Here is a 27,903-nt window from a genome sequence, read left to right on the forward strand (position 1 = left end):
GGGAACGTTCGGTAGAATAGTTGGAACGGCGTCCGGTGTGAGCGTCGGGATCCCGCGCGGAATTCGCACCTCCGTGCCGTTAATACAATGAACATAGTCCCTGACGATGAAATGCTTCTCGAAATGCAACTCACAAACAGCACAATCAGGTGTGAGTCTCCTGTCGTCTCTGCGAAGGTTGCGTTCCCACACGCTTCTTCTCTCCGGGTCGGCGGGTGCTTTGAATAACGAGAGTTTGGCCGTTTGCTTGATCCGGGAGTATCCTGTGTTGCACCCCGGTGCGAAACAATGGTTCAGGCGTTGCTTCTGAGCCATTCGGGCGTTGTAGAAGCCCACATTCACACACAAAGAAACGAGAAACACCGCCTAACAAGCACAGCAGTCGTCGACTCCCACGTGCAGACGGCGATCACATTCAAGATTGGTCGACTGCAGCGCCGCCGCTCCGTTCGCCACCACCGGAGTCAGGCTACTCAATGCGCCGCCGCCTCCGCTCGCTGCACTGCCCCTTCTAGGCCACTGTACCGCAATCATGTCGAGGCGTTCTGTCAACACAGCCGACTTAAAAATAAGTGTTTTTCGATCTCGGTGTACTGTTCCACGAGTGTCATCGCGTAGATTCTGATGTTTTTTGTGTAAAAAGTGGCCGAAAAGTCATGGTCAGTTTGGCAGACCACGAAACGTTTGAGGTAGGTTCATTCCGTCCTTCTCGCCGATGGCTCGTGTAGTGATTCGATATTTTGTTTTGTTTCTTCGTCACCAAATTGTGCAGATATGTCAATTGGAATGGCAGTGTGCTTACCACAAAGTAACAGCCTAAAATGTTATTGAAGTACTAAGGATGACGCCAGTTTAACTCCTCCCTGACGATCAATTTTTCTTGTTTTAATTTTTGATATTTGTTTCTCAGTTCGACGCTCACGGTGGATCATCGCTCGACTGACCGCCGTATCATCCGCGCGTAAGGTCGGCGCATCATCTGCAATACTGTGCTTATCATATTACAATGTTATCGCTATAGCAACTGTGCGGTCACAGTTCGACTCTGGCGCGTCGATCGCTTGCTTGCAGTTCAGGCAGCTTTGATCGAAATAGCTTTGATTCAGATTCTAGCCGGTGGTTTGTAGAAGCTCAAGTTGTATAGAGGGACACCTGATGCATGCCAAGCATGAAGGGGATATGGGAGTACTTAATGCAGCGCGACGACATCATGGTACGCTATTTTGTTATGGTATCTGCGTGCTACGTTAAACAGTAGCTGGTTATCGGGCGTGCGTCGTGTTTCGGAAGATACCAATGCGATGCAGCCGAGACATTGAGTTCCACCGGAGAGGTGGAACATCTTTGGAATTTTTGCAGTGCTGCTAGAGTGTATTTTATTAACCTTAAATTCGTGACTCGCGTGCCGCCGCATGTGACAACACCGCTTAAGGAATGTACCATAAAAGATTTAGCCTCTTGTCAGACTAAATTTATAAATGCTACAATGCGTTTGAGCAACGTGGGACTCTTCAGTTTCGTAAAACAGTGTTTCGCGAGCGACGCACAGTTTTATTTTGAAAGCGACTAGAAACACTGCACTTCGTCAATGCTTAGCAAAATGCCGTTCATAGTATCTGTGTGACATAACAAAGGTGCACGAATTTGTGCATCCTACAGGGAAAGGACAGTAACGTCACTGATCGCAGACCTATTCACTGACTTGAGGGTCATATTGCAGCAACATGTCTGTACTTCATTTAGTCTGTGAGTCAACTTTGTGGTTTCCCTATTTCGCAGGCTTCCATGGCAGACAGTGCAAACTTTATGTACAAGGATGCAACACCCCTTGTGAACCCGGTCTCAGCACCTGAACTCGAGCCACCTTTCAGGATTGTTAGAAGCGCAGCAGCTATCATCTTTCAGGGTCTGAGTCTTGTAAGTGTTGTCTGAAACACGACAAATGCTCTGTGCAGCAGGAGTGGTTGTACAGAGGGCTTAATATTCTCCGTGCTGTGCTTATATTGTACTCGCACATTAAATTGGTTTGTTGCCTGAAAGAAGACAGTAAAAACGAACAGTGGCTCGTAACTGAAGTCAATCGTTATTACGCCTTAAAACCTGTCTTGTTTCATATGTGTGCTATTTCTCATGTGTTTATTTTCCCTTGTGCATTTAATTTTATTGTTCTTTGTTTCAGTGCAGTTGTATTTGCTTATGTAGGCACATATCAGAATAAGGGGCAGGCTGTTAGTTTAACACTATGCTGTGCTGCCTTCTTGTGTCCTCATCCCTAGATCTGCTTCAGTGTCATGATTACTATATTTTTCGATGGAGGCGAAATGCGAAAATACCCGTGTGCTTAGATTTAGGTGCACGTTAAAGAACCCCAGGTGGTCCAAATTTCCGGAGTCCTCCACTACGGCGTGCCTCATAATCAGAAAGTGGTTTTGGCACGTAAAACCCCATAATTTTTTTTTTATTACTACATTTTTCATATCACCCGTGTTGCCTAATGTGGTGTTGCATGTTTATCTTGAAGTATGCTCATTGTTAGATTTTTGTGGGGGGGGAAGTTATCAAAATTGTCTCACATTGAATCTTCGCTGATAGATGAAACTGTGGCACTCTTTGACCACCATCTTGTGCCATAAAAGGCCAGTTGTCATCATCAGATGGGGCTATTTTTATGACTCGCTATATTTAGTGACAGATTGGTGTGTCTTGCTGAATTATTTAATATTTTTTAACCAATAAACTTTAACTGATTAATGGTGAAGATCACTTGTACGGCCATTCGACTTAACCAACCCTTTGCTTTCCGAAGCAGAAGTCATGATTGATCGCATTATCTTTAACCCTTTACCGGTTGTTCTCACATATATGCAATTTTTCTGCTAAAGGTAGTCTACACATTAACAGTATGCTTTTTCACGCAGGTGCTGGTTGTGTATTTGTGACAAATCGGGCTTTGTGCCCTGAACACGCACCACAGTTTAGGAGCAATAAATTAACAGCTGGACACCACTGCATTAAACTTCTATCAATGAGGGGCTGTCAAATGCAACAGATAATTATGCCCAAGTTTTGTGGTATAATGAGTCTGAAAACATCTGATCGTCTACATCCTGGAGGTCACTGAACACACAAATATTCTGAAGCCATTTACTTTTTCACTTTGGTGCATGACATTTGACGTTTGCACCATTGAATGTATGCAGTAGCACAGTGTGTAGCGATCTCAAAATTGCTTTTTACTTAATAAAATTAATGCTGGGTCAATCTAGAGAATAATCACTTTTCTGCCAGAGTATAAAAGTGATGGTACTTTAGCTGTCATTGCTTATGTCATCCTAATTGTTCCACTGTGGTGGACACCTTCATCAAGCCCATCGGTTCTGTCAGCTTGAATGATGCATTTAAATGTCATTGCACAATCCACATCAAGTCCACGAGACTGCGCAACAATAATTTTGTGCCGTTTACTTACAGTAATTGTTATTAGTTGGCTGACAGCTTGAAAAAACTCGGTGCCCTTCCATTCTGTGAAGAAGGATGACCAGCCTGTGTATGTAGACCTCTTAATGGCGAACTGCACCTTCGCAGCAGGCCGGTCCGACATTGCACTATCATAGGGATCAGCGCACATATGGGGAGTGCTTAAAGGGACACTAAAGGTTACTGTGAAGTCAAGTTAAAGTGATAAAGCAATGCTCTAGAACGTCTAAGGCGTCAATATAATCGCGAATAGAGCTTTAGTAACCGAGAAATTGAAGTAAATGCTTGACACGATTTGAGACCCCCCAGCGACATTACGGTTCTAGTCCGATGACGAAGGCAATCCTCATCATAATTTGTCACTAGTACTCAACTGCTCGAATTAAAAAGATAATTTCATTAGGTTATAAGACGGAAGAAAATGCTACTTGTCTACTTCTGTTCGATTCTAAGAAAAAATACCATTTTGACATTACCCTTCAGTAGTATGGGTGGTCGAAAGGTTTCGTTTTCGCTCGACTCTGTGTTGCATGCGCTTTGGAGTTTCAGTTGTTTCGTTATTGCGTCGTGCTGCGCTGGTTCTGCTGGCTCACGAAACTTGCATTTGGAACAAGCAGTGAGAATGCTACGTCTATGTGATGTCTTGGGATGCGCGAACGTTCCGCGGAACTTGGCCAAGGGCAGTTGCAGCGGCGAATCCAACATTACTTATCACTGTGTGCAACGAGTGATCCTCTCCATTCGAAGTGGTTAAGTGCCATACTTCTGCCACAACACGTTGGCAAAGAGCCGAAAAATCACATAGTGTGCTCGCTGCACTTTTGTCCAGAGGATTACGAGTTCAATGCCGACTTACTGAAGTTGTGTGGAGTGCCTTTCAAAGCAGTGCTTTCCTGTAGCACTGTTCCGTTGGTCTTGCCTGCATTCTCCAAAGCACAAGAACAACTGCAGCTTGAGGACGGGGCGCTGAGTGCGGCATTTGGTTTTCACAAAGGAAAAGCTACAAATGTGCGAATATGTACAGCCATGACATACAGTTGCCGTCGTAGTAGTACACAACGACGCCGCAGCACGAGCCCTCAGCAGCAGGTCACGTTCGTCAGTGCTTAAATAGCTGAAGTCGAGCCCAGCATCGCGAGCCAATGTGTCGTTGTCAGGGTTGTCCATTGCAATGAGCGTCAAAGTTGGCGTCATAAAATAAAGAACCAGCTTATCGTCACGCGCTTTCCTTCCGCTAACCAGCTCAGTTCTGCTTTCGCACTGCTGTCGGCTCTGTCTTGGCTCTGTTTCTGGCTACGCCTTTGCGTTTTGCGCAGAAAAGCCGCAGCGCCGTCTGCAGGCGCCGTTTTACTCATTGACGGCGCAACGTCACTATGAGACTATGATGTCGCCACTCCTCGATCGGAGGGCGGGCGATTTGAACTTCGCTAGAGGTACATGGACGCTTCAGAACGCATTTTCTCTTAAAATAAGTCTCTTCTTCACATGAAACAAGTGTTTCAAGGTTTCTGGGATTGTATTTGAACAGTCCATGTTGACTTAATATTAACCTTTAGTGTCCCTTTAACGCATGCTGCACCTCTGCCGCGGGTTGGCTTGGTTTTGTACTATCGTTGGGATTGGCCCATATATGGAGAGTGCTTAACACCTGCTTCAACTCCACCGCGAGTCGTCCCAGTATTGCACCATCTTTGGGATCGGCCCACGTATGGTGAGTGCTTAACGCCTGCTTCACCTTCGCCACGGGTCGGCCCGGTATTGCACTATTTTCGGGATCGGCCCACATATAAGGAGTTTTTGTCTGCACATCGACACGATCCTGAGAGAACTAGCCTTTAACAGCTTTGGTGTAATTCGCTATAAAATTGGTTACATCTTTGTGTTTCTTAATTAATTAATGACGACAAGCGTGGAAGCACTGGCACGAGCGCGTTTGTGCGGTAACATCGAGGGACGCCAGCGAGCCAGCTGTGGAAGGAGACGACACAGGAGCCACTCCTGATGATGATAGTTTTGTGTCGACACATGGACACGATCCTGGTGGAACTAGCCCTTAACAGCTTTGCTGTAAAAATGTATATAAAGTATCATATCTCTGCACCCCTGCTGAAGCGGGGAAAATAGCAAGGAGAGGAAAGACAGGGAGAAAAACGAGACGAGCATCCGGTTTGCTACTGTACACAGGGGTAAGAAAGTGGGGTCAATAGAACGGAGGAGAGAGCACTCTGTGCTAGCTGGAGGATGTACGGTGGACTATAAATGGTCATTCAAGCTGGGGCACTTTCAGAACTGTTCAGACATGCGAATAGTATTTAGTGCTAGCAATTGATGTGGCCATGGCTCCAGTATTTATTACTCGTAAAATGACTCGGGAAAGGACGTGTAGACTAGCCGGTCTAAAGTTGTCTGAAGAGGAAGATGTTAGACGTCATACGAAAGACAGGTACACAACAGGTGCTTGCGCGTACAGGAGTTGCAAACTGGAGTGCCAGGTGTTGCAGTATGACGTGAATAAGCATTTGCAAATGCCACTCCCAGTCACAAGCGGTACGACAGTGTTGCTTCTCAGCGGGAGAGACTAGTTGACACTTGAGGACAAAGCTAAGAGAAAAGTTGTTGCTGTTCTCAGAGTTGGAACTCAAAGCAAAGAGGTAGCTTGTGAAGCTGTTTCCTTTAGCTGCTGTTCACCTGACAACACACGTCACTGACTGGAGATGGACAGCACTTTCCCATGACTCATACAACCAAGGCGTAAGGGTCAAACTGTTTCCAGTTGCACAAAGTATAGTGGAAAGCCTGTTTGTGCAAAAATTTCCAACTGCTTAATGGAATTTCGTGAACCACAGGACATCTGTAAAACTATTGCAGCATTTGCCCTTTGGTTGCCACTGAGAAAGTTTCCTTTAGGTATGGCTCTATACTTCAGAGTAAACAAATTTTAACAGCTTTAAGCATGAGTGTTTCATTGGATTATTGCTTTTGCAGTAATCTAAGTGTGCAGTGTTTAAAGTGAACAGCTGTCTTTGAGAGCTGGGTGCATTTTTCCGTATCTGGCCGCCTGTTGGGGAATGCCCATTCGTGTGTGAAGGGCTGGCCACATAACTTCATGAAAAACTGTGAGGAGGTGTCACCAACTTGTGGGTGACACTTTCTCACACGTGCACATGTTAAGTGGTTCATTGCCAGGTGATGACGACTATATCATTACTTCTCGCATTTGTTCCGCTATCTTGGCAATGTTCGCCTTGCATCGGGTACATAGAGAGACATCATGTGGTTTACGCTGCAGCAATAAAAGCATAAGCAGTTTAGTGGAAAATTGCATGTCTTGATAACACCTAAAGAAAAGCTTTTAAATAAAAAAAATTACAACTGATATACCCGCTGGAAATCTTTGCCCTTACTTGTCCAAAAGCATTATGCATCATCCTTTAATTGTAAAAACACCATTAAAGCCTTAAACATGCCATCTTCATAGTGTCGCAGCACTGCGCGACTGAGGCAGAGAAAGAGGAAGTAGAGTGGGCGCGCGGGATCTCGGGGTACTCTGTGCCGGCTGGGCCTGGCCTGTAGCTTCCATCTCGGACCTCGTTTCACCTTGTAAATAAACATCATTCGTAACATCTTTGGTGGACGTGCGGGGTAAATCTTGGACGATCCTGGACGACCCAGCTCTACCAACTGTCTGACAGAGTAGGCGCTTGGCCGGTTTACGACCACAAGCAGCGGACATGGCCGATTCCGGAGAAGGCAATGATGACCCCACCTGCGGCGGACCAGACAGCAATCACGGAGGTCAGGCTGGCTACTGGACACTGCTGCGGGAGCCACCCACCTTTTCGGGGAAGGCGAACGAAGACGTCGACGACTGGCTTAAACACTACAACAGAGTGAGTCGCCACAACCACTGGAGCACTACGAAGCAGCTCGATAACGTGGTTTTTTTTCTCGCTGGAACCACGCTCCTCTGGTTTGAAAACCACGAGAGCGTTCTGACAAGCTGGGATAATTTTGTAGAAGAATTCACCAAGTGCTTCGGGGACCCGATCTCTAAGAAAAAGAAGGCTGAGCAGACGCTTTCCCGACGAGCTCAATTACCTGGCGAAACGTGTACAACGTACATAGAGGCTGTTCTTAAATTATGCGGAATCGTCAGCGCTACCATGACAGACGAAGACAAAGTAGGACATCTGCTTAAAGGAATCGCAGAAGATGTTTATAATTTTCTTATAACGAAGGAAGATCTCAGTACTCCGTCTGATCTGAGGAAACACTGCTGGGCGTTTGAAGCACTGAAAATGAGAAGGATTGAGCCAAAGTTTGGACGCTTGGACAATGTTATTACTGTTGCAAGCGTGTCCGTCCCAACCCACGACGACATCTCCTCAATGATTCGGCAAGTGGTTAAAGAAGAGCTTGAACGCCTTAAAGTTGTTGACGACGCTCATGTGTGCCATCAGTGTGAATTTGATCATCGCTCTCGTGTGCCACCGGCCACCTGGGCACCTCAGAGTTAGCGAGAACCTCGCAGGACCTATGCTGATCGTACGGAGAGCAGCAACTTGCCACTGCAACTGACAAGTCTGGGACGCCGACAGGATGCACCACAACGACTTGTTCCGCGGGCTCTTCCCTCCTACAACCAGCCTGAGAGTACGTTTCCACCCATGACGCCCATGTCACCGTTGTCACCCGCGACAAGCCGCGACTCCCGCATTTGCTACAGCTGCGCTGTGCCTGGACACATTGCTAGGTATTGCCACCGCCGCCAGCAGTGTGCTCCACGGTTTCACTCCTACACTCCCTGCGTGCCCGCTGACGAGCCCTGGCCGTATCCCAGTTCCTTCCAGCGGCTGCAGCAGGGACGCGCAAACCGCAGTGACTCCCCCGTTTCCGATCGCAGCCTCACACCACCACCGACACGACAACGACGCTCTCCATCACCTCGTCGTCGCTCGTTATCACCACCGCCGCTGGGAAACTAGCTGGTGCGACCGACGGGGGTGAGGCCGCAATATGTTCATCTTCATCAAGACCCCCTTGTGTAAAATTGTTTAAAAACAAAGTGTGCGTTTTAGTTGACAATGTGAGTGCTTTTGCTTTAGTCGACACCGGGGCGGCAGTTTCTGTTATGAGCCTGTCCTTCAAAAATCGTCTTGGACAAAAAGTTACGTTTTCTTGGGATCGGAACGCTACCTTTCGTGGAGTTGGCGGGGAAATGTTACGCCCACTTGGGGTTTGTTCCGTTTCAGTTACGATAGGGGATCAGACATTTCGAAGTGAATTTACTGTGCTTGAACATACAACGCATGACATTATTTTAGGAATTGATTTCTTGCGTGAGTGGGGGGCAACTTTAGATTGTGGAACTGGCGCGATTTCTCTTCGCCGCGACGGGCGAACTTCAATGACAGTTAGCACCAGTGATGCCGCCGACGTTCTCTCCGTGTCGCAAGATGTGTCTTTGCCCCCTCAGACTGCAATGTTTGTACCTGTGAACAACTCTCGCCCTCGTACAGGTTCTTGTTGTGGTTTAGCCAAGCCCGATTATAACAATGCGCTCAAGAAAAATGCGATAGTCCCTCGCTCCCTCGTTGTCACCACTGATGGTTGTACTCGTTTGTGGACAGTGAATGTTTCAACCCAACCCATAGCATTGCCGCTAGGACTTAAACTGGCAAGTTTTGATGAACAAGCCATTGTCAGCGTCGGAACGGTCGAAATGTCAACCGAAAACAAAAAATCCAACCCCGATTCCAACCATGATCATTCTGCTGACATTAAGCGCATGATTAACAAGTCGCTGTCTTCTAGTGAGCAGTGTCTGCTGGAAGCTGTGCTCGCTCGCTACGCCACAGTGTTTGATTTTGCTCAAGGCCAACGAGCGTCTCATACACCACCGGCGTCTCGTATGCAACATCGCATCCATACAGGGCAAGTAACGCCAATTCATCAGAAGCCCTACCGCGTTTCACCTTCCGAGAGAAAAGTCATCGCCGAGCAGGTCGAAGAAATGTTACAGAAAGGAGTGATCCAGGAATCATGTAGCCCTTGGGCTGCTCCTGTGATCCTAGTGAAGAAAAAAGACAACTCATGGAGATTCTGTGTGGACTATCGCCGCCTAAACACCGTCACAAAGAAAGACGTGTACCCCCTAGCACGAATAGATGACGCCGTCGACTGCATCCACTCCGCGTCGTATTTCTCTTCTGTTGATTTACGGTCAGGGTATTGGCAAATTCCTATGCACCCCTTAGACAAGGAGAAGACTGCCTTCGTGACACCTGACGGTCTCCTTGAGTTCAACGTTATGCCCTTTGGCTTATGCAACACTCCAGCGACATTCGAGCGATTTATGGATACCGTGCTCTGCGGACTGAAATGGGGAATTTGCATGTGCTATTCAAATGACGTTATTATCTATGGCCGGACATTTCACGAGCACAATCAGCGCCTGTCGATCGTTCTTGACTGCATCCAGCAAGCTGGCCTTATTTTAAACTCGAAGTTTCGGTGAGCGTCAAGCCCTCGTACTAGGCTTTCTGGTCGACAGAGACGGCATACGACCCGACCCTGAAAAGATAGCAGTGGTTCGCGACTTCCAACAGCCACAAACGGTGAAAGATCTGCAAAGCTTTTTGGGCCTTTGCTCATATTTCCGGCGCTTTATCAAGAATTTCGCACAGCTAGCCTCTCCCCTCACTTCTCTCCTTCACAAAGACACCCCATACTTGTGGACTGCTGACTGCGAGTCGGCGTTTCAACAGCTGAAAATTTTGTTGACTTCTGGACCGGTACTGCGGCATTTTGATCCGGAGGCGTCAACTGAGCTGCACACTGATGCCAGCGGTGCGGGTGTTGGCGCTGTGCTTGTTCAGCTGTGCGATGGTCGTGAGCATGTCATTGCCTACGCTAGTCGGACACTTACAAAAGCGGAGACAAACTACACCGTTACTGAACTCTAGTGCCTAGCAGTCGTATTCGCCATTCAGAAGTTCCGTCCGTATCTACATGGCCGCGCATTCACGATAGTGACTGACCATCATTCACTCTGTTAGCTGGTTGGGCTGCGTGACCCGTCTGGTCGGTTGGCCCGCTGGGCTTTGCGCCTTCAACAGTACAGCTTTTCCGTTAAATACAAGAGCGGACGCTGTCACACGGATGCTGATTGCCTATCCCGTCTCCCTTCGCCGCACACTAAAGCTGAGGATGATGACTTCGATGACTACCTGGTTTCCATGTCATCCGACTTTCCAGACCTGTGTACCTTCGAGAGCGAGCAACGTTGCGACCCTACCTTGAAATCCCTACGGGCAGCTGCACGTGAGCCAGCAGGAACAACACCGTTTACTTTTTGTAATGGTTTGCTGTACAAAAAAAATTACTCGGCTGATGGTCCCCCATTGCTTCTAGTTGTGCCCGAAAACCTGCGCCCTGCTGTCCTTCGTTCCATGCATGATGATATCACGTCCGGGCATCTTGGCTTTGCACGCACACTACACCGACTTAGATAGAGATTTTTCTGGCCCAAGCTCTGGAAAACAACGAAACAGTATGTCGCCAGCTGTACTGTTTGCCAGCGCCACAAGCAAACGACGACGGCCCCAGCAGGCTATTTACAACCAGTTAGGCCACCGACGTTACCGTTTGAAAAAAGTAGGCATCGACTTGCTTGGCCCGCTCCCAAAGATGTCAGCTGGCTACCGCTGGATTATAGTATGCATAGATTATCTTACTCGCTACACGGAAACGGCGGCACTTCCATCTGCCACTGCAGCAGATGTCTCTTCATTTTTGTTGCATCACATCATACTCCGTCACGGCGCTCCCCGGGTTGTCATCAGTGACCGTGGACGGCAGTTCACCGCCGACGTTGTTGAAGAACTTTTACGGCTTTGTGGTTCTGCATATCATCATTCCACTCCTTACCACCCGCAAACCAATGGCCTGACGGAGCGGACGAATCGAACCCTTACCAACATGTTATCAATCTATGTCGCTGCTGACCACAAGAATTGGGACGCCGTCTTACCTTTTGTAACATACGCGTACAATAGTGCCAAGCACGAAGTTACTGGATATGTGCTGTTCTTTTTGCTCTACGCACGCGCACCCCAGAGCTTTCTGGACACTATTCTACCTTTATTGTGCCAAGAAGATCCTTCCATCGTCCAAACTCTGTGTCGTGCTGAGGAAGCATGTCGACTGGCGCATCTTAGGACGTTGTCCTCACAAGGCCACAGCAAGATTCGCTATGATGCGTGGCATATCCCCGTCAGCTTTGCTCCCGGTGATTATGTTTGGTTGTGGACACCTGTTCGCAAAAAGGGATTGTACCGCAAGTTTCTCGCCACTTACACCGGACCATTCGTTATACTCAGTCGCTTGAGTGATGTGAACTATGTCGTCGCTAAAGTGACGGCAAGTAATCGGCGTTCACGTGCGACGCAAGTTGTTCACGTGGCCAGACTCAAGCAGGGCCATCACTGGTCCCTTTGACTCGCTCAGCGAGCTTCGTCTGCCCCCGGGGAAAATGTCGCAGCACTGCGTGACTGAGGCAGAGAAAGAGGAAGTAGAGTGGGCGCACGGGATCTCGGGGTACTCTGCGCCGGCTGGGCCTGGCCTGTAGCTTCCATCTCGGACCTCGTTTCACCTTGTAAATAAACATCATTCGTAACAATAGTATTGCCGGTTTATTCAACACATTTAAGTGATTCTCAAAGTTGCGTAGAAAATGCAGTTGGGCCAGAAAGCTGTTCACTTACCTAAATAACCAGCTTTGATAGTTCCTGCATAATTTTCTTTACTGAAGCATCAATTGTCACAAATGTGCAACAGAGCGGAAAATTTGCATGTTATTTTGCTTGCACTCAGCTTTGTTTCTTCAGATTATGCCACCTACATAAAACGAATTTGGATGCAAATTATTTAGCTCTGGCTTTCGTAAATCTGGCATTACAGTTTAATTTTGCTGTATGATATTTATGCAGAAGTTTAATAGAAAATGCAACATGAAAACAAGAAACGAGGACAGGTACAGAATGATCAAGTCTAACCCTCGCCTTTTTGCTTATAGTATTTGCATTTCCTTTGGGCTCATGCTTTAATGTTGACTTTTGCACACATCTTTCAGTCCAGATTGCTATGTTGACATAACTTCAGAGGTGAGACTGTGCAGCATGGCCATTGTGGACAATATGGTAACAAAGTAACAGCATGGACAGATGATGAAAAGGAAGAAAATGAGATGATCAGCCCTGTTCTATTTCATTGTATGTGTGGGAAATCCCATTTCGCTTATGATTTGCCACATTACCCTAGCCATTGAATTTTTTATTCATTGGGAAGCTTTGTTTTAGGCGGGGGGGGGGGGGGAGGGGGGAGGGTTCTCTGGACATCTTGAATTATAGTGTGTGTGAGAACCTGCAGTTGTCATGGTTAATGCTTGCTAGCTAAATATTGCTGACCCTTTTCTTGTAGTACTATGGTTTGCCCCTCTTGTAGTGTTCCAGAAGTTCTTTTTTCCTGTCTGTGAATTAAACTGAAGACATTAAGCATTCATTATTTTGTGAAAAGATTCTATCAAAGTTCTTTTTTGTGTTTTCCCATTTCTTCTCAAAGAGAGAGTAGCTGCTCCTGGCAAAGCTTTTAACAGCTGTGTCATTTGGCTGAAGGGGTCAAAACGTGCTTGCTCATGCAATGTGCATTCCTACTGCCGCTTTTCAAAAAGATCATGTAGTGAAGAAGCTGATCATTTATACAGTAATTTAAAGGCCTCTAATTGTCTTAACGCTGGTTAGTGCCTTAATGCAGTTCATGACAATCGAGTGAGTTCATATGGAAGGATTTTATTCACTCATGCATTGTTTTGTTTCATTATTCATTCAGGTTGCTGTGGCTGGGTTGAGCTTTGTGTTGCCTGCAGTATCCAGTGAGAGCAACCGTTCTCCCACTGATGCCTATTCAGTTATCTTGTACGCACACACCTGCCTGTGGGCGTCCATGACACTGATCGACTCCTACCTGCGCCACCAGCACAACATCCTCCACTGCAGTGGATACATATACTACTACCAGCTCACCAGACGCCTTCGTCGAGCAAATGTGTACATTGTGTCAGCAGGTATGTGCACATTAAATGCAGCCGTACCTCAAATGACTGCCTTGATGAAGTTTTTAATAATGTGTTGCAGAAGTAGCAGCATGTCATCTTTCCACGACGTGATCATTCTTTCAAAGTTAAACGCATAAAGTGCCATTCATCCTCTCATGAAAACTCTTCATTCCTTGCATGATCATTCAGTGGAAAAATTTGGCATTGCACGTCCCCTCAGAAACTGACACAAAAAAAAAAGAAACCCAAGATTTACTTAGCTGTGATGGAAATGTATATTAATATTTTGTTGATTGTTCTTTTGTTCCTCCTTTCCTCTCATATTATGCTTCATGTTTTCATTGCTGTTTTTTTATCGTTGCATTGTTGTTTGCTCTTCCTAATATGTACAGCATTATTAATGATTGTATTGTGCCCCTCCCCCCTTTGTAATACCCTCTGCGTGAGGGCCTTTAGTGGCAACATGAATGAATGAATAAATAAATAAATAAATACGCCTGTTCAATGGCAAAAGAAAACATTCCAGCAGGAACCACTGAAGGTCAATGTCAGAGTCAGGGATAGTATTTTAGCTGCCCAGCTGCATTTTTTTAGCTGTACTTTTCACGTGAAAAGTGTGGGGCCTGGTGCTTGCCCTCCTAAACTCTCTACTTCTCCTATGTGCCTGACATCATTGCTTGCACCAACCAATCTTGCAGCTCCCTCTCTTCTCTGCGCATGCACTTGCTCATCCTCCACGTTTGGCTTTGTCCTCCTGTGCTTCGTAGTTTTCTTCTTACTTTCATCCTTTTCACCCTTGGCTCTCTCTGCCGCATTAATTCACCATCTACCAACTACAGAAACTTGGCAAAAAAGCTAACGAAAGTTATGAAAAAGTAGTAAGAACTAAATCTTTCTGCTATCACTTGGAAGTGACAAGCACAGGCAGACATACAGGTGGTGAAGAACTTCAGTACACTACAACCCTGTGATATCAAAAGCCTGTGACAATGAAATCCTCACAACAAATAATTTCCGTGTCTATACTGAAATTCCATAGAGTTCAGTGCACATCATATGTCTTGACAATAAAATATCACTAAACTTCAATCATGCATTAGCAAAAGCTGCCAGAACATGAGTCCTCATAATATCTACCCATGTAATGCTAGCAGGGTCTAAAAAGCACTGAAATGCATTTCCTGTCCACTTAAATTGTGTAAAATAGTGCCACAGCACACTTGTGTGACCATTGCCATTTTTGTTTACAAAAGCAGCGAGTCACTAGAAGTGATTATATGCCCTAGATACATGCCATAGCCGCTAACGCTTGGCATACCATTGCGCGGTGCATACTCTGCAACTGAGTGTGCATCGAAGTTAGCCTGTGGAGCAGGGAAAATAAGTGCAGTAAAAACAAGGAACTCCATGCACCGCCAACATGGACTTCTTTCTGGCGCTTAAGATGGAGATCACAGCGTGGGCTCCCACACCTGTGGCCATAATTTAAAACTGAGGCTATGTTGTGTCCCTGAAAGTGATTGTCACAAATTATGGCCTCTGCTTCAAGCATGTCATTTCAGTACTATGCTCGTGTCTAATATAAGCTCCAGCAGAAATTTTGTCTCCTTTTTAACCTAAAGCAATCATGCTGAATGTGTGCTTAGTATTTCACAGTGCTCCCATTCCTGCTACAGATGAGAGTTCCTATGCCATCCTGATAAAGAAACATGACTTTGCTCTGAAGTGCATAAAAATTGGCAGCTGCACAATATGTGTGTTGCCGCAGTGGTTTGCAGACATGCATAATGCACATGAATAAAGCAGTCAAATAAACCGAACTTCCCCTAGCCATACGTCGTCGACCGATAATTTGGGCTCGGTGGACACTGCTTAGAGGTGGGAATAATCGAGAGTCTGAAACACCCGAATTTGCCAAAGAACAAGTGACATTTTTTCACAAGTGGCTAAAAATGTGCACCGTATTCTTGGGCTTACCACTTTTCATGGGATTTCATGTGACTAGCGTCAGACACCTCGACATCTACCAGTGACAGCATTCTCGGCACTGTGCCAAGAACGCTATCACCCAATGACGTGTCCAGTACTAGTCGCACAAAAATTCACAAGAGTGAAAGCATCCCCAAAAGGGATGGTTAAGAACTAACAATTATATTCCTAATGGCTTGGATAGCCTATGCCTAGAGAATGAATATGTTGCTGTATGTTCACCTCGCTTCAAATTGCTTTGTGTGCTGCTTTGTTGACTTTTAAATAAACCTACCGACTTTAGTGATCGCTCCAGCAGAGCTTTCATCAACAGCGTGTGAAATGCGCATGAATGAATGAACATTAGGGATGGAAACGTCACCACTAACATGCAGAGATCATAAATATGTATAATTCACTCAGTAATCGAAATGAGGGCAAGCCAGGTTCACTCGAAGTCAGAATCAGTAGTAGTCATGCGCAGCAGTGCTTATACAAAAAAAAAAAGGAAAGAAAAAGAACAAAAAATGGCCCGCTATCCCTGGCCCGAGCCTGCGAAAGTAGATGTCCAGCAAACCTGTTGAGAATCATCACTACAACTGCTGAGGAGGTATGCAATGATATATTTCATTAGAGTAACAATAGTAAAGGTAACTTATAGAGTAATGGTAGTCATAGGGGGAGTAGTGGTCATAGTGTTGTTTCCTTTTCCCTTCTCGCTCCTCATATTCACTCTGCTCCTCCAGAGTCCCAACTATCCATTGCCTACCCATAGCGCTGCTGCAGCAACAATGAAATCAGTTGCTAGGCTGGTTATTTTCTACACAAAAGGCCAGTCATTCCACTCCCCACATAGGAAGCTGCTGTCGCCACTGCAGCTTGTGCAGCAGTAATCTTTACTGGGAAATGCATGTAGGGAGTGTTATATGCATCTCATTGTTACCAGGGGCGCTTTATCATCAGTTATGTGGTTTGGATGATTGTTTTGTGCTTGTGCTTTATTAAAACGAATGCTGCTCTGTATGTTGTACACGTGATTTCAAAGACTATATGCACTTTTCACTTCCACTTTTCTGAGTGCTTGAAGCCTGCCGTGGTTTGGCCCTGTATTGCACAACCTCCAGGTTCGGCCCACATTTTTCCCCATGGATGCGGTCACAAAAAATGCTCACCAACAAGCAGCTAACAGCTTCGCTGTAAAAGAAGAGGCTGCAGTTTCGCCAGAAAGGCAAAGCAGTATTGGTCCCGTCAGTCACAAATTACGATTGACCATTGATAAATGTGTGAAGTTTACATAATTTTATGCCAAGGTGCTGGAGACTTTATAGAAAGCAAGCCAAGGTGGGATGAGGATGACTCTGCATTTTATACAGGCCCATCATAATTATATGGTAATTAAATATACATTTATTGTACAGTCAGTCATACTACCTTTCTTCTGAATCACCGGCTCGAATTACATGCACAGGTTAATTACTGGGTGCAAGCACTACAACTAGGGAAAAATAAATCTCACAATTACTACCGAAATGGCCCACTTCAGAAGTCCTGTCAATTGCGGTAGTGCCTTCATTAAAGTAGTGATCAGGCAACACAACAGGTGAATTTGGGAAAGCAGTATGCTCAATTTATTCAAAGCTTACTGTTCGTTGTCTCTTCCTTGCAACCGCTGCACAGTAATGGCAAAAATAGGTCACGTCCACAAATGTCTACGTCATGACGGAAGGGTTAAAACAGTTGCACTTAAAGAAACTTCGTGTGACCTCACAGAATCGTTCACTGAAATGACAGCCTTATATGAGTATTTACAAGACCTCATTGTAGGAGACAGTTCAATTTCACAGCCAGAGTTCCCTCGCACCACCAAGAGACTGGCGCCTCTCGGTCTCAGTGGCGTAATCTTCATTTGTGTGATTGTCTTATATTGCTATCACTAAAGAACATATATATATAATTTATCATCTTCTAATAAGTACGTGCAAAGACCCCTATGCTGTCCTTCGTGTGTCTGTTCTCTTCTTATGATATGACTAAAAAAAACTAGGCCCTCGGTTTCCTTTCTTCTCTGTCATATATATATACCGGGTGTCCCAGCTAACTTGAACCAAGGGTTTAAAAATGAAATATTGGAGTCAGGAGAGTGAAACTAACTGCATATTGGTGATAGGCATTTGGCGCACCACGGGAAATTTTTTGTATCGCAATTACTTAACTAGTAATTAAGATAATTTTTTTAAATTTTTTAATATTGACTTTAGACACTAAATGTGATTCGCAAAGTTGGAGAGCACTTTCAGAAACCCGCATTCCATTATTCGCCATAAAGAAAACCTTACGTGTACCTCTTTTTCCGAGCTCGAAAGAAAGCCCGCGAAATACAAAAAAAATCACGTGACGAGCACATTTGCGCGTCGCGATCGTGCTGCTCTCAACCGTGCTTTCAGTGAACGAAATCAGCTCCGGCCTTTATTCGACGGCCCCGTTGCAGCGGCAGGCCGATATCTTGGCGGGGGTTTTTCGTCCGCGTCAGCTAGTTGGCACCCGGCGACGACGACTTAGTCCCAATCTGATAAGATACTGAGATGGCGAGTCTGCTTTGTCACTCAGAAGCAAAAGAGAAATACAGGGAATAATGTTTCGCCGCGAGGTGTTGGCGGCTGTGTGTTGCAGTTTCCTAATGAGGATTTTGAAAGCTGGAAGCAGCGGTGAAGCACAGTTTGTCGTGTGCTCTTCTTATGCCACTCTCATGCGAGACTGAATCTTTGGTGTAGTGATTACTAGCACTGCAGACATGCCGTTTACAAATGAAGAGAAAGCAGACATGGTTCTGGCTCTAGGTGCATGTCATGGGAACAGAAGGCGCGCTGCAGACCTTATGCAACAATGGCACCCAGGCAGGCGGCCAAGTTCAGTAACGATCCTGCGTGCCTTCGAGACGCTGCGACGGATGGGCAGTTTTACGTCCACACGACACAGAGCACCTGTTTTTGACGAGGACTTCGAGACGCATATTTTATCACTGTTCGCTCTGGAACCCCAAGCAAGCGTGCGCAGCGTGAGCGAGGATACCGGAGTCTCCAGGTCATCAGTTTGGCGAATACTGCGCAAACACCGCCTGCATCCGTACCACGTACAGCTTCATCAAAATCTGTTGCCACGGGACTTCCAAAACAGGACCGATTTTGCTAATTGGATTCTGATAAAGATGCAGGACGACCCGGATTTTTTGAACAAAGTGATATGGAGTGACGAAGCTAGTTTTTCGCGCAATTCACAGGTGAACCTGCACAATGCTCATTACTGGAGCGATTCAAATCCCTACTGGGTTTTACAGACGCAGCACCAGTACCAGTGGTCATTTAGTGTTTGGTGTGGACTTTTCGACGGTAGTTTGATCGGGCCTGTGTTTTTCGACCAGACGCTGACAGCAGATCGCTACACCAATGATATCCTCAGAGGACCCGTTGACGACTTCCTTTCGGATCTACCGCTCGCCAGGGCCACAAATGTGTGGTTTCAACACGATGGCGCCCCCGCGCACAGCAGCGCCAAGGCTCGGACCTGGCTCGACGCAGCGTTCCCGCAGAAATGGATAGGACGACTAGGTCCCGTGAACTGGCCAGCCAGGTCTCCTGATATGACACCTCTGGACTACTTTTTGTGGGGTCATATCAAGGACAAGGTGTACAGCACACCAACTTCCACACCGCAAGACCTTAAAGACAAAATAACGGAAGTCTGTTTAAACATGCCTGAGGCTGTCATACGAAATGCAACGGCTGATTTGGTTACAAGATGCCAGAGCTGTATCGTCGCACAAGGTGACCTATTCGAGCACTTTTTATAATTGGTAAGAAACCGAAATGAAATGGAGTCAGGACAACCGCATGCCACGGCTGTCATCGCCGCACAGCCAAGCCATAAACCGCCACTTTTATTTTCTTTGCAACTGGCAAATAAAACTCCTCTCATTTGAAAACTTCGAGCTTGGCAGTCTTTATCGCGACTGCAAAGCGCAGCGCACTCGCTGCAATTTACACCGTCACGCGCGAACTGGCTGACACGGCCGAAGAAACCACCACCAAGATATCGGCCTGCCTCTGAAACGGGGCCGCCGAATGAATACCGGAGCTGATTTCGTTCACTGAAAGCACGGTTGAGAGCAGCACGATCGCGGCGCGCGAATGCGCTCGTCACGTGGTTTTTTTTGTATTTCGCGGGCTTTCTTTCGAGCTCGAAAAAAGAGGTACACGTAAGGTTTTCTTTATGGCGAATAATGGAATGGGGGTTTCTGAAAGTGCTCTCCAACTTTGCGAATCACACTTAGTGTCTAAAGTCAATATTAAAAATTTTAAAAAAATTATTTTAATTACTAGTTAAGTAATTGCAATACAAAAAATTTCCTGTGGTGCGCCAAATGCCTGTCACCAATATGCAGGTAGTTTCACTCTCCTGACCCCAATATTTCATTTTTAAACCCTTGGTTCAAGTTAGCTGGGACACCTGGTATGTAAGCTTTATATTATAGCATTATATATATATATGAACGAAAATAAAGGAGTAGGGTTCGAAAAGCTGGCTTCCCTCCCCTCCCCCTGGAAAACTGAAAGCTTTCCACCTGCGGTTGTCTGTATGTGCATATATATGCTAGTCAATAGACAGACCTATAGGATGCTTATGTCAAAAAACATTCACTGTTCACTACAGAGCACTTAAATAATTCATAACAACCATTCTCTATAATACCAAGCATGCTTTGCATTGCATTGATGTCAACTGGAGTTGAGTCTGCTTTCATTTTTTTTTTTTTTTACATTTGTGTATAATCTTTAGTGTTTGCAGCATAAAGTGTACACACAAACTTTAGGTAAAATACCTTGCTAGAAATTCGAACCCACCCTTTGATTCTGTCGGCCTTGGTTGTACACATGCTTTGTTGGAAAAACGTTTGTCTGAATGTTTTATTGTCACTGCAATTTTATTTTAATGTCTTTGAATACACCACCTGCGCAATAGTGCACCGAATTTCTCCACCGGGTCTGGGCATCGAGGCTCGGGCCTGGTCATGCAGTGGTCTACGTTAAACCCTTATGTTTTGAAAACCTAGAATTTTCCGTTGACCAGCAATTCAGTGTAACACGAGCATGCCTGATACTAGTATAGCAATCGCTGGTTCATCCACAAATAGGACATACCGCTGTCTTTTGTTGTTCCTTTCCCAGGAAGCACAATGCTCCTCTTACTGTCTGTGCTTGTTGACAACTACTGCCATGACCGAGGCTCCTGTCCTGGCTCACCTCTTAAGCCTGTCCACTACATCCAGATTCTCCTCACACTTGAGACAGTCTTGGCCTTGCCTTTCCTGCTCAAGTACCTTGGTAAGACCACCATGTGAATCTTCTGCACCTTTTAAACAGACCATAAAGTGACTTGGAACATGTAATGCTCAGACCACTTATCTCGTAACTGCTTATAGTGCAGGAATTAGTGCATTATTGTGCCTTATACCAAAGCAGCTTGGCCAAAGTGCATTGGATACCTACTCACAGATGAGGTCTGCGATTTTGGTATCCTCTTTTTTAAACGAATGCTAAAGGAACTTGGCAAGCAAGTTTAAACGCATAGTGTATTGCTTTGAAAGCTTATAACTCTTTTGCCATATAGCTGATTAAAAGCAGAACAAATTATCTGTGCTTACAGTTTTGAATATCGCTCTCAAACAATGAAGTCAGTGTCACAACACATGCTTCTTGGTACTTACGAGTATTTCAAGCCTTTTAAGCAGCCTCAAACACATGCTCTTAAAATCTATGACATAGTGCAGCACTGGTGTAGGAACACACAATGGTGTTGCCATTTGGTTTTTGTTTTGTGCAACCTTCTCAGCTTGCCAAGCTGCAAATTATGGTAATGCTGACCTACCTTCTCCAGAAGGGTAATCTACAAATCTAGCTCAGCTTGACATTTTGTCAGTCTTTTTTGGGGGGATAGTGTTTGTACAAGGTAAACTTGCAGGAAGTTTATGATGGAATATTTAAAGTTTGTGTGAATTAAAGGCTTCACTTTTGTGTTAGTGGAGCAGTTAGTCACGAATTGGTAATTCGGACTCAGCGGGTACTGCCTAAAGCTCTCAATAATTAGATGGGCTGTCGACTAAGTTACACAAAAAGTGTACACATATTTTCTTTATAATTCTCTGCATTTGTTTACCTCCGAATACGCCAACTGTGGAAGACAATGGAAGCACCGACCTTCCTTCATGGCCACTTCTTTCTTTTGCTTTCTGTTCATTTCTGCACCTTTGCAACCTTCTGCATTGTGTTGTTTAGAATGGCAAAAGAAGCGCCGTGTCACTCACAGTACTCTGCAGTGTAGGCACAGGGGGAAGTTTTTGTGCGATTGAAGTCTCTTGAACATTTGATAGTTTATTGCTTGTAGCACATGCAGTTATTTGTGTCGTCTGTTCCTTTAAATCTTTGCGACACTAAAGCTGGTTGTCAAAAAACTCGAGATGACAGTCATAGCCGCCATCCGACTGCTGTTCAGCTGCTACTACTGCCGTCTTGTGTTTGCAATGTACGTAGTAACAGACCAGCACGAGGCACAGTGGTTCTCATAAAAGTGTAAGACCATATAGGGTGGCAGGACTCGCAGGAGGATTTTTCATAGCATAGAAGAATAATTTGCTGGGCTTGTTCTAAGAGCATGCAACCTCCTGAAGTGTACCTGCGCCTGGTCGTACAGGTGTCCGAGATGAGTGACGTCATATGATGACGATATATACACTCTGTAGGTAAAGCAGGCTCTGGAGACAATCATGCACAATCAGTTTTTCATCCCCAAATCTTTCAAAAGAATCTCAGCGGCATCTTATTACACTGTTCCATTATCTGGAGCCTTCACATAGCCGATGCAGCTGATCCAGTAACAAGTGAGCTCAGGTAATTGAACTTGTCAGCATTGTCAAGCCAGTGTTATTGTGAATAGCAGACTTGAACTGGCTCAAAAATTTATGCTAACGCACTCCCTCACCAGAGCAGGATTGGCCACCCTGGTGCAGTACTTGGCCACAACCTCCTATATGAACACAACAATCAAACCCCGGCCCTCAGTCCCCAGCAGCTGCGAAGCAACTGACCACGGCGGCGGTCAGACCTGCGGCGCAGCAGAGGGTACTAAGAATCACTGGCTCCGGACAGGCCGCCATTGGAATATGAACCTGGCAACGTTTAACGCTAGAACGTTATCTAGTGAGGCGAGTCTAGCAGTGCTATTGGAGGAATTAGAGGGCAGTAAATGGGATATAATAGGGCTCAGTGAAGTTAGGAGGCCAAAAGAAGCATATACAGTGCTAAAAAGCGGGCACGTCCTGTGCTACCGGGGCTTAGCGGAGAGAAGAGAACTAAGAGTCGGATTCCTCATTAATAAAAATATAGCTGGTAACATACAGGAATTCTATAGCATTAACAAGAGGGTGGCAGGTCTTGTTGTGAAACTTAATAAGAGGTACAAAATGAAGATTGTACAGGTCTACGCCCCTACATCCAGTCATGATGACCAGGAAATCGAAAGCTTCTATGAAGACGTGGAATCGGCGATGGGCAGAGTGAAAACTAAATACAGTACACTAATGGGCGACTTTAATGCCAAGGTAGGCAAGAAGCAGGCTGGAGACAAGGCAGTGGGGGAATATGCCATAGGCACTAGGAATAGCAGGGGAGAGTTATTAGTAGAGTTTGCGGAACAGAATAATATGAGGATAATGAATACCTTCTTCCGCAAGCGGGATAGCCGAAAGTGGACGTGGAGGAGCCCGAACGGTGAGTCTAGAAATGAAATAGACTTCATACTCTGCGCTAACCCTGGCATCATACAAGATGTGGACGTGCTCGGCAAGGTGCGCTGCAGTGACCACAGGATGGTAAGAACTCAAATTAGTCTAGACCTGAGAAGGGAACGGAAGAAACTGATACATAAGAAGCCGATCAATGAGTTAGCGGTAAGAGGGAAAATAGAGGAATTCCAGATCAAGCTACAGAACAGGTATTCGGCTTTACCTCAGGAAGAGGACCTTAGTGTTGAAACAATGAACGACAATCTTGTGGGCATCATTAAGGAGTGTGCAATGGAAGTCGGTGGTAACTCCGTTAGGCAGGATACCAGCAAAATGCCACAATGGTTGATTCCCGTCAAACTTGAATTGCTCCAGCTGTGGTAACATGGACTTGCGGTGAGTATTTTCATTGGTCAAGTGAACCGGCTGAGGCTGCCACATGCTCTCCATTTTGATGCATGATTCCACTGTCATCTTTGTGCCTAAGTTTGCGTATCTTGCAGAGCCTTGTTTCTTTGTCTATCTGTTTGTCTGAGGTCTTCTCAAATGTTGTGTCACCAAGCTTCAGCACTTGGAAATATAGCATCTCTACCAGCCTATAGAAACACTTGCTTGTGTAGCTGAGTGTTCTGTTTCGTGATGTGTGTTGTTTGCCTCGCTTCTGATGTCATCTAGGTGTGAGCAGGACGCCCTGCTGTTATCGAAAGAGCCTTTGCATGACGCTAGCTGGAGACCTCATCGCCGAGGTCATCAAACTGATGATCATCAAAAGTAGTACTTGGCTCTGCATGTCAGGAGCAGCTTGGCTTCATGATGTGATAGGTCCCGGGTTTTGACACTGTGTGGTGGACTTTCTAGAGGTCACCCGCTCTCTGTACTATACGGCAGTCAACCTCAGGCCAGGACATGCCAGGCAGACATGTCATGTTAAGAAGGTGAATTTATTGAAGTGTGGTCACTGCCCAGGGAATGCGTAGTGGCACAAGGAGCAGGATGACATGATGATGATTGCACCTCTAACCTCCATGGAAGAAGCCCCTACAGACACCATAGCAAGGACCCTTAAAAAAGCTTGTTGCTATGTGCTTTGTGAAATCTAGTCAGCTAATCAGAATACGTGTGTGGAGTCCCATGTTCTGTTGCACTAAAAGAAAAGATGAGCATAAAAAAAACAAATTACATTTGTTTCTCTTTCCATGTGACACTGTCATACTTCTTGTTCGGGCCTCCTTCCAAATGTTCTTTAAAAAAATAAATATCATTTGATTTGATTTGATGTTTACCTGGGTTAGGCAGCTGTGTGATGCGATTCATTCCCAGATGCCTAATTTTGGGGCTACAGCATATTTGGCACACGGTTGTGTCAGAATCACACACCAGTGAAATAAAAATTTATAAGAACTACAAAGTAGGGCAGCTTTCACATATTGAAATGTGAAAGCTGCCCTACGTTGTCTTTCTTTCTTTCACATTCAATTTAAATCACTGCTAGAAATGTGTCGCAATGAAAAGATTTCAGCATCAACTTTCATTGATGTTTCTTTACAGTGATGACACTGAACTTCCACAAGAACAAGTATAAGCCGGATTCTCTTCATGATGAGCTTCTTCTCAGCTTCATGCATTCGCAGTCATCAGCTGGTGATCTTGGCTTTCGGTAAGTTAGGTGCACATATGTCACATTTGCTTGTTTGTTTTCTTTCATAAAAGAGACTGTTCGCAGCATGTGGCACTTTTGCTAGAGGATACATGTAGGGTTTTCAAGCACATTCCATTATTTTGAATGCAAATAGAGGGATTACAGTCGATCCCGGATGTATCGAATTATTGCCTATATCGAACAGTTGAAAAATCCCCTTGGGAATCCTATGCAAAAGTATAGCGCTATTGTTCGCGTATATAGAACTCCCGTGCACAGGCACATCGATGTATCGAACTCTGTGTTGAGCTGCACCCCGGCAAGTGCGCTTCTCCCACCATACCCCACGCCTGTGAGTGCGCTTCTCCCATCGCGTCCCATCCCCGCAAGTGCGCTTCTCCTCAAGAAACTCTCGCAATGTTCCCACGATCTCACGCGCACCACCCCGCACTCTGAGAAAGGGACATGTGGGTAAGAGGCACGTGATGAGGAGCACTTGGAGTGCGATTGGGTGTGAAAGGGAAACGGGCAGGAGAGACCATGCTGACTGCAGGTGTCCGTTTTCTGTGTTTTGGTTGGCTGACAACGCTGGCGCAGCGAGACAAACGAGGCCAGTGCAGCTTGGGCTTGTGGTAGTACGGAGACGCAGAGTGGTGCGTCTTTCGATTCACTTTGTTCCTTTTATTCACGAGGCCAACGCGAAGGCTTGAGACTCCTGTGGTGCAGTGCATTTTTCTTTCCGCGTTTGGCATTTGTTCTGGAGCCATGGCCACGAAAAAACACGAGAATTTGGATTTTTCAACAAAGGCGGACATCATTCGATGGTTGGAGGCTGGCGAGAAAAAGTCGCCAGTCGACGCGGCGCTCGGAATTCCGCGCAACACCCCGAGTACGATGCTTAAAAACAAAGCCAATGTTAAGCTGAAGGCAGTGCAGTTGAATCGCCCTGGAGCGTGTCGTGTGCGCGTCCCAACCTTCGAATTAGGAATCGAACTCAAGATGGACGTCCTCGTAGCCATTCAAATGCTGGCTGGTGCTTGGAACAACGTGAAGAAAAGCACAATTGTGAACTGCTTCCGCAAAGCAGGCTTTGTGGTAGCTGCAGACGACGGATGTCTTGAGAGTGAAGACGATGATGCTGAATGCCTGGACAGCGAATTTCGCGAGCTCTCAGCATTCCCAGGCACCAACCCAGGTGGCATTACAGCACATGATTTTGAGACAAAAAAAGAGACCGCACTTTTTTGAGACAAAAAAGTGCGATCATTATGCGAGTAAATACGGTATATGTAATCCTTCATTGATTATGTTGCAATAACAATTATCGTGTTTATTGTCATGGTTTTGCAGGGATGACAACTATTTTGAAGATGTCTTGGAGAAGCAGTCGGACATGATCCGCTACTTGAAGAAATACAATGCTTTTCTCGGACGAAAGATACTAAATCTCAGTGTTGAACTGAACAACTTCAGGTCGCACACATCTTGTTAAGAATCTGGACTGTTATAGTATGTGTGTATAAGTGCGCGTGTGTGTGTATTTTGCTGATATGTTTGTTTTTAACTGTTTTCAAGGGTTTTATGAAATTATTAAAAATGACACATTGTTTAAAGAAATTTCATTCTTGCCATTTACTTTATAAGGTTTGTGCTTTGAGTTCACTGCTAACCTTTAGTTTTCTTAGCTTCTGTTGAGATAAGAAAGTGACGCATTGTTTAAAGAAATTGCATTTCTGCCATGGTTTTTTGAGGTTGTGCTTAGAGCTCAATGCTGTCATTTGGTTTTCTGAAGTTTATTTTTATCGAAATGATTAAAAGGATGACACATTGGAAAAATTACAAAATTCTTACAATCACATTAAAGTTAGCATTTTGATTTCAATGCTAACATCTAGCTTTCATAGATTTTACTGCAACAATAAAGGATGACACATTGTTGCATTTTTTGCCCTGATTGCAGTTTTGCCTTAACTTTCATCAAGTTTGATGCTGACGTTTAAGTTGTGTCCTGCAAATAGATGGCAGTGTAAAGTTGCTCCTTCCTGTAACTTTCATAGCAGCTTGCCATTCTATTGTTGCCAAAGATTTCTGAAGTTTTATTGTACTGGTTCTTTGCATAATAATGTTGCTATGTTGCTGCTTCCCAAGGTTTTTAGTCTAATAAATACTGCTTCCTTACACTACAAGACACTGAACTGTGTTGCATATGTAGTTTAGAGGGAGGTGTACATCTTCTGCCCATAAAATTGTGCTAGATGCTTTGTGCAGCCATAGAGCATTTGGTTATTCCAAACAATACTTTGTCCAAGTCACTTGCCATCTTGAATGTTTTTGAGGTTTACCACTACAGCTGAATTTAAATAGATGCTACACTAAAGTGAGGTATTCAATAAAACTGAAGTCATAAATTAGTTGAGTTTACCAAAGTGTCAATTTTTCCAGAAACAGAGCTGTTGAAAAAAAAATTCCAGCGGAACGCATTTCACAATGACTGCCAACGATAATGCAATTAGAAATCAAGCAATGTAGGGATGGACCATATTGCTGAAGGTGCCTTATTTGCAACCTATAGTAGTAATCTTTAGGTTTCCATTGCTTTGGGTTCGTTGCCAATTGCACATATGAGTGATCCGTTCGTCTAATTTGGCAGCTGATAAGGCCCTCACGGTGAGCATGTCCTATCTGCAAGGCAGGCTCCATAACCGGTTTTATATATAGCCATGATGGACGTCACAGCGGGGGCAATGCACAACTGTTGGTATATAGTATTGGGTGACCTTGCTACCTCCGCGTGCCAGAAAGCTTCACTAAATGCGGCCTCCCAACCACAGCAAGCTTTGTTTTGGTGGCCACCACAGACGTCTGCACCTT

General features: G+C 45.3%; 1 protein-coding gene across 2 annotated transcripts; it reads left to right on the forward strand.

The window, feature by feature from the left end:
- Positions 1-517: 517 nt before the first annotated feature.
- On the forward strand, positions 518-27,222 carry LOC139059269 (transmembrane protein 192). Of its 2 annotated transcripts, none has more exons than XM_070537461.1 (6): positions 518-689; positions 1,780-1,917; positions 13,366-13,600; positions 20,782-20,937; positions 24,942-25,050; positions 26,383-27,222. In XM_070537461.1, the coding sequence occupies exons 1-6, from the start codon at positions 657-659 to the stop codon at positions 26,522-26,524; spliced, it is 813 nt and encodes a 270-aa protein (XP_070393562.1). In that variant the 5' UTR covers positions 518-656; the 3' UTR covers positions 26,525-27,222. The 2 variants fall into 2 exon arrangements, with proteins under 2 accessions (XP_070393562.1, XP_070393561.1); XM_070537460.1 differs by lacking the exon at positions 518-689 and adding an exon at positions 1,056-1,213.
- Positions 27,223-27,903: the final 681 nt, after the last annotated feature.

Source organism: Dermacentor albipictus, chromosome 4 (assembly GCF_038994185.2).
Source record: "Dermacentor albipictus isolate Rhodes 1998 colony chromosome 4, USDA_Dalb.pri_finalv2, whole genome shotgun sequence".
NCBI classification, from domain to species: Eukaryota; Metazoa; Arthropoda; class Arachnida; order Ixodida; family Ixodidae; genus Dermacentor; species Dermacentor albipictus.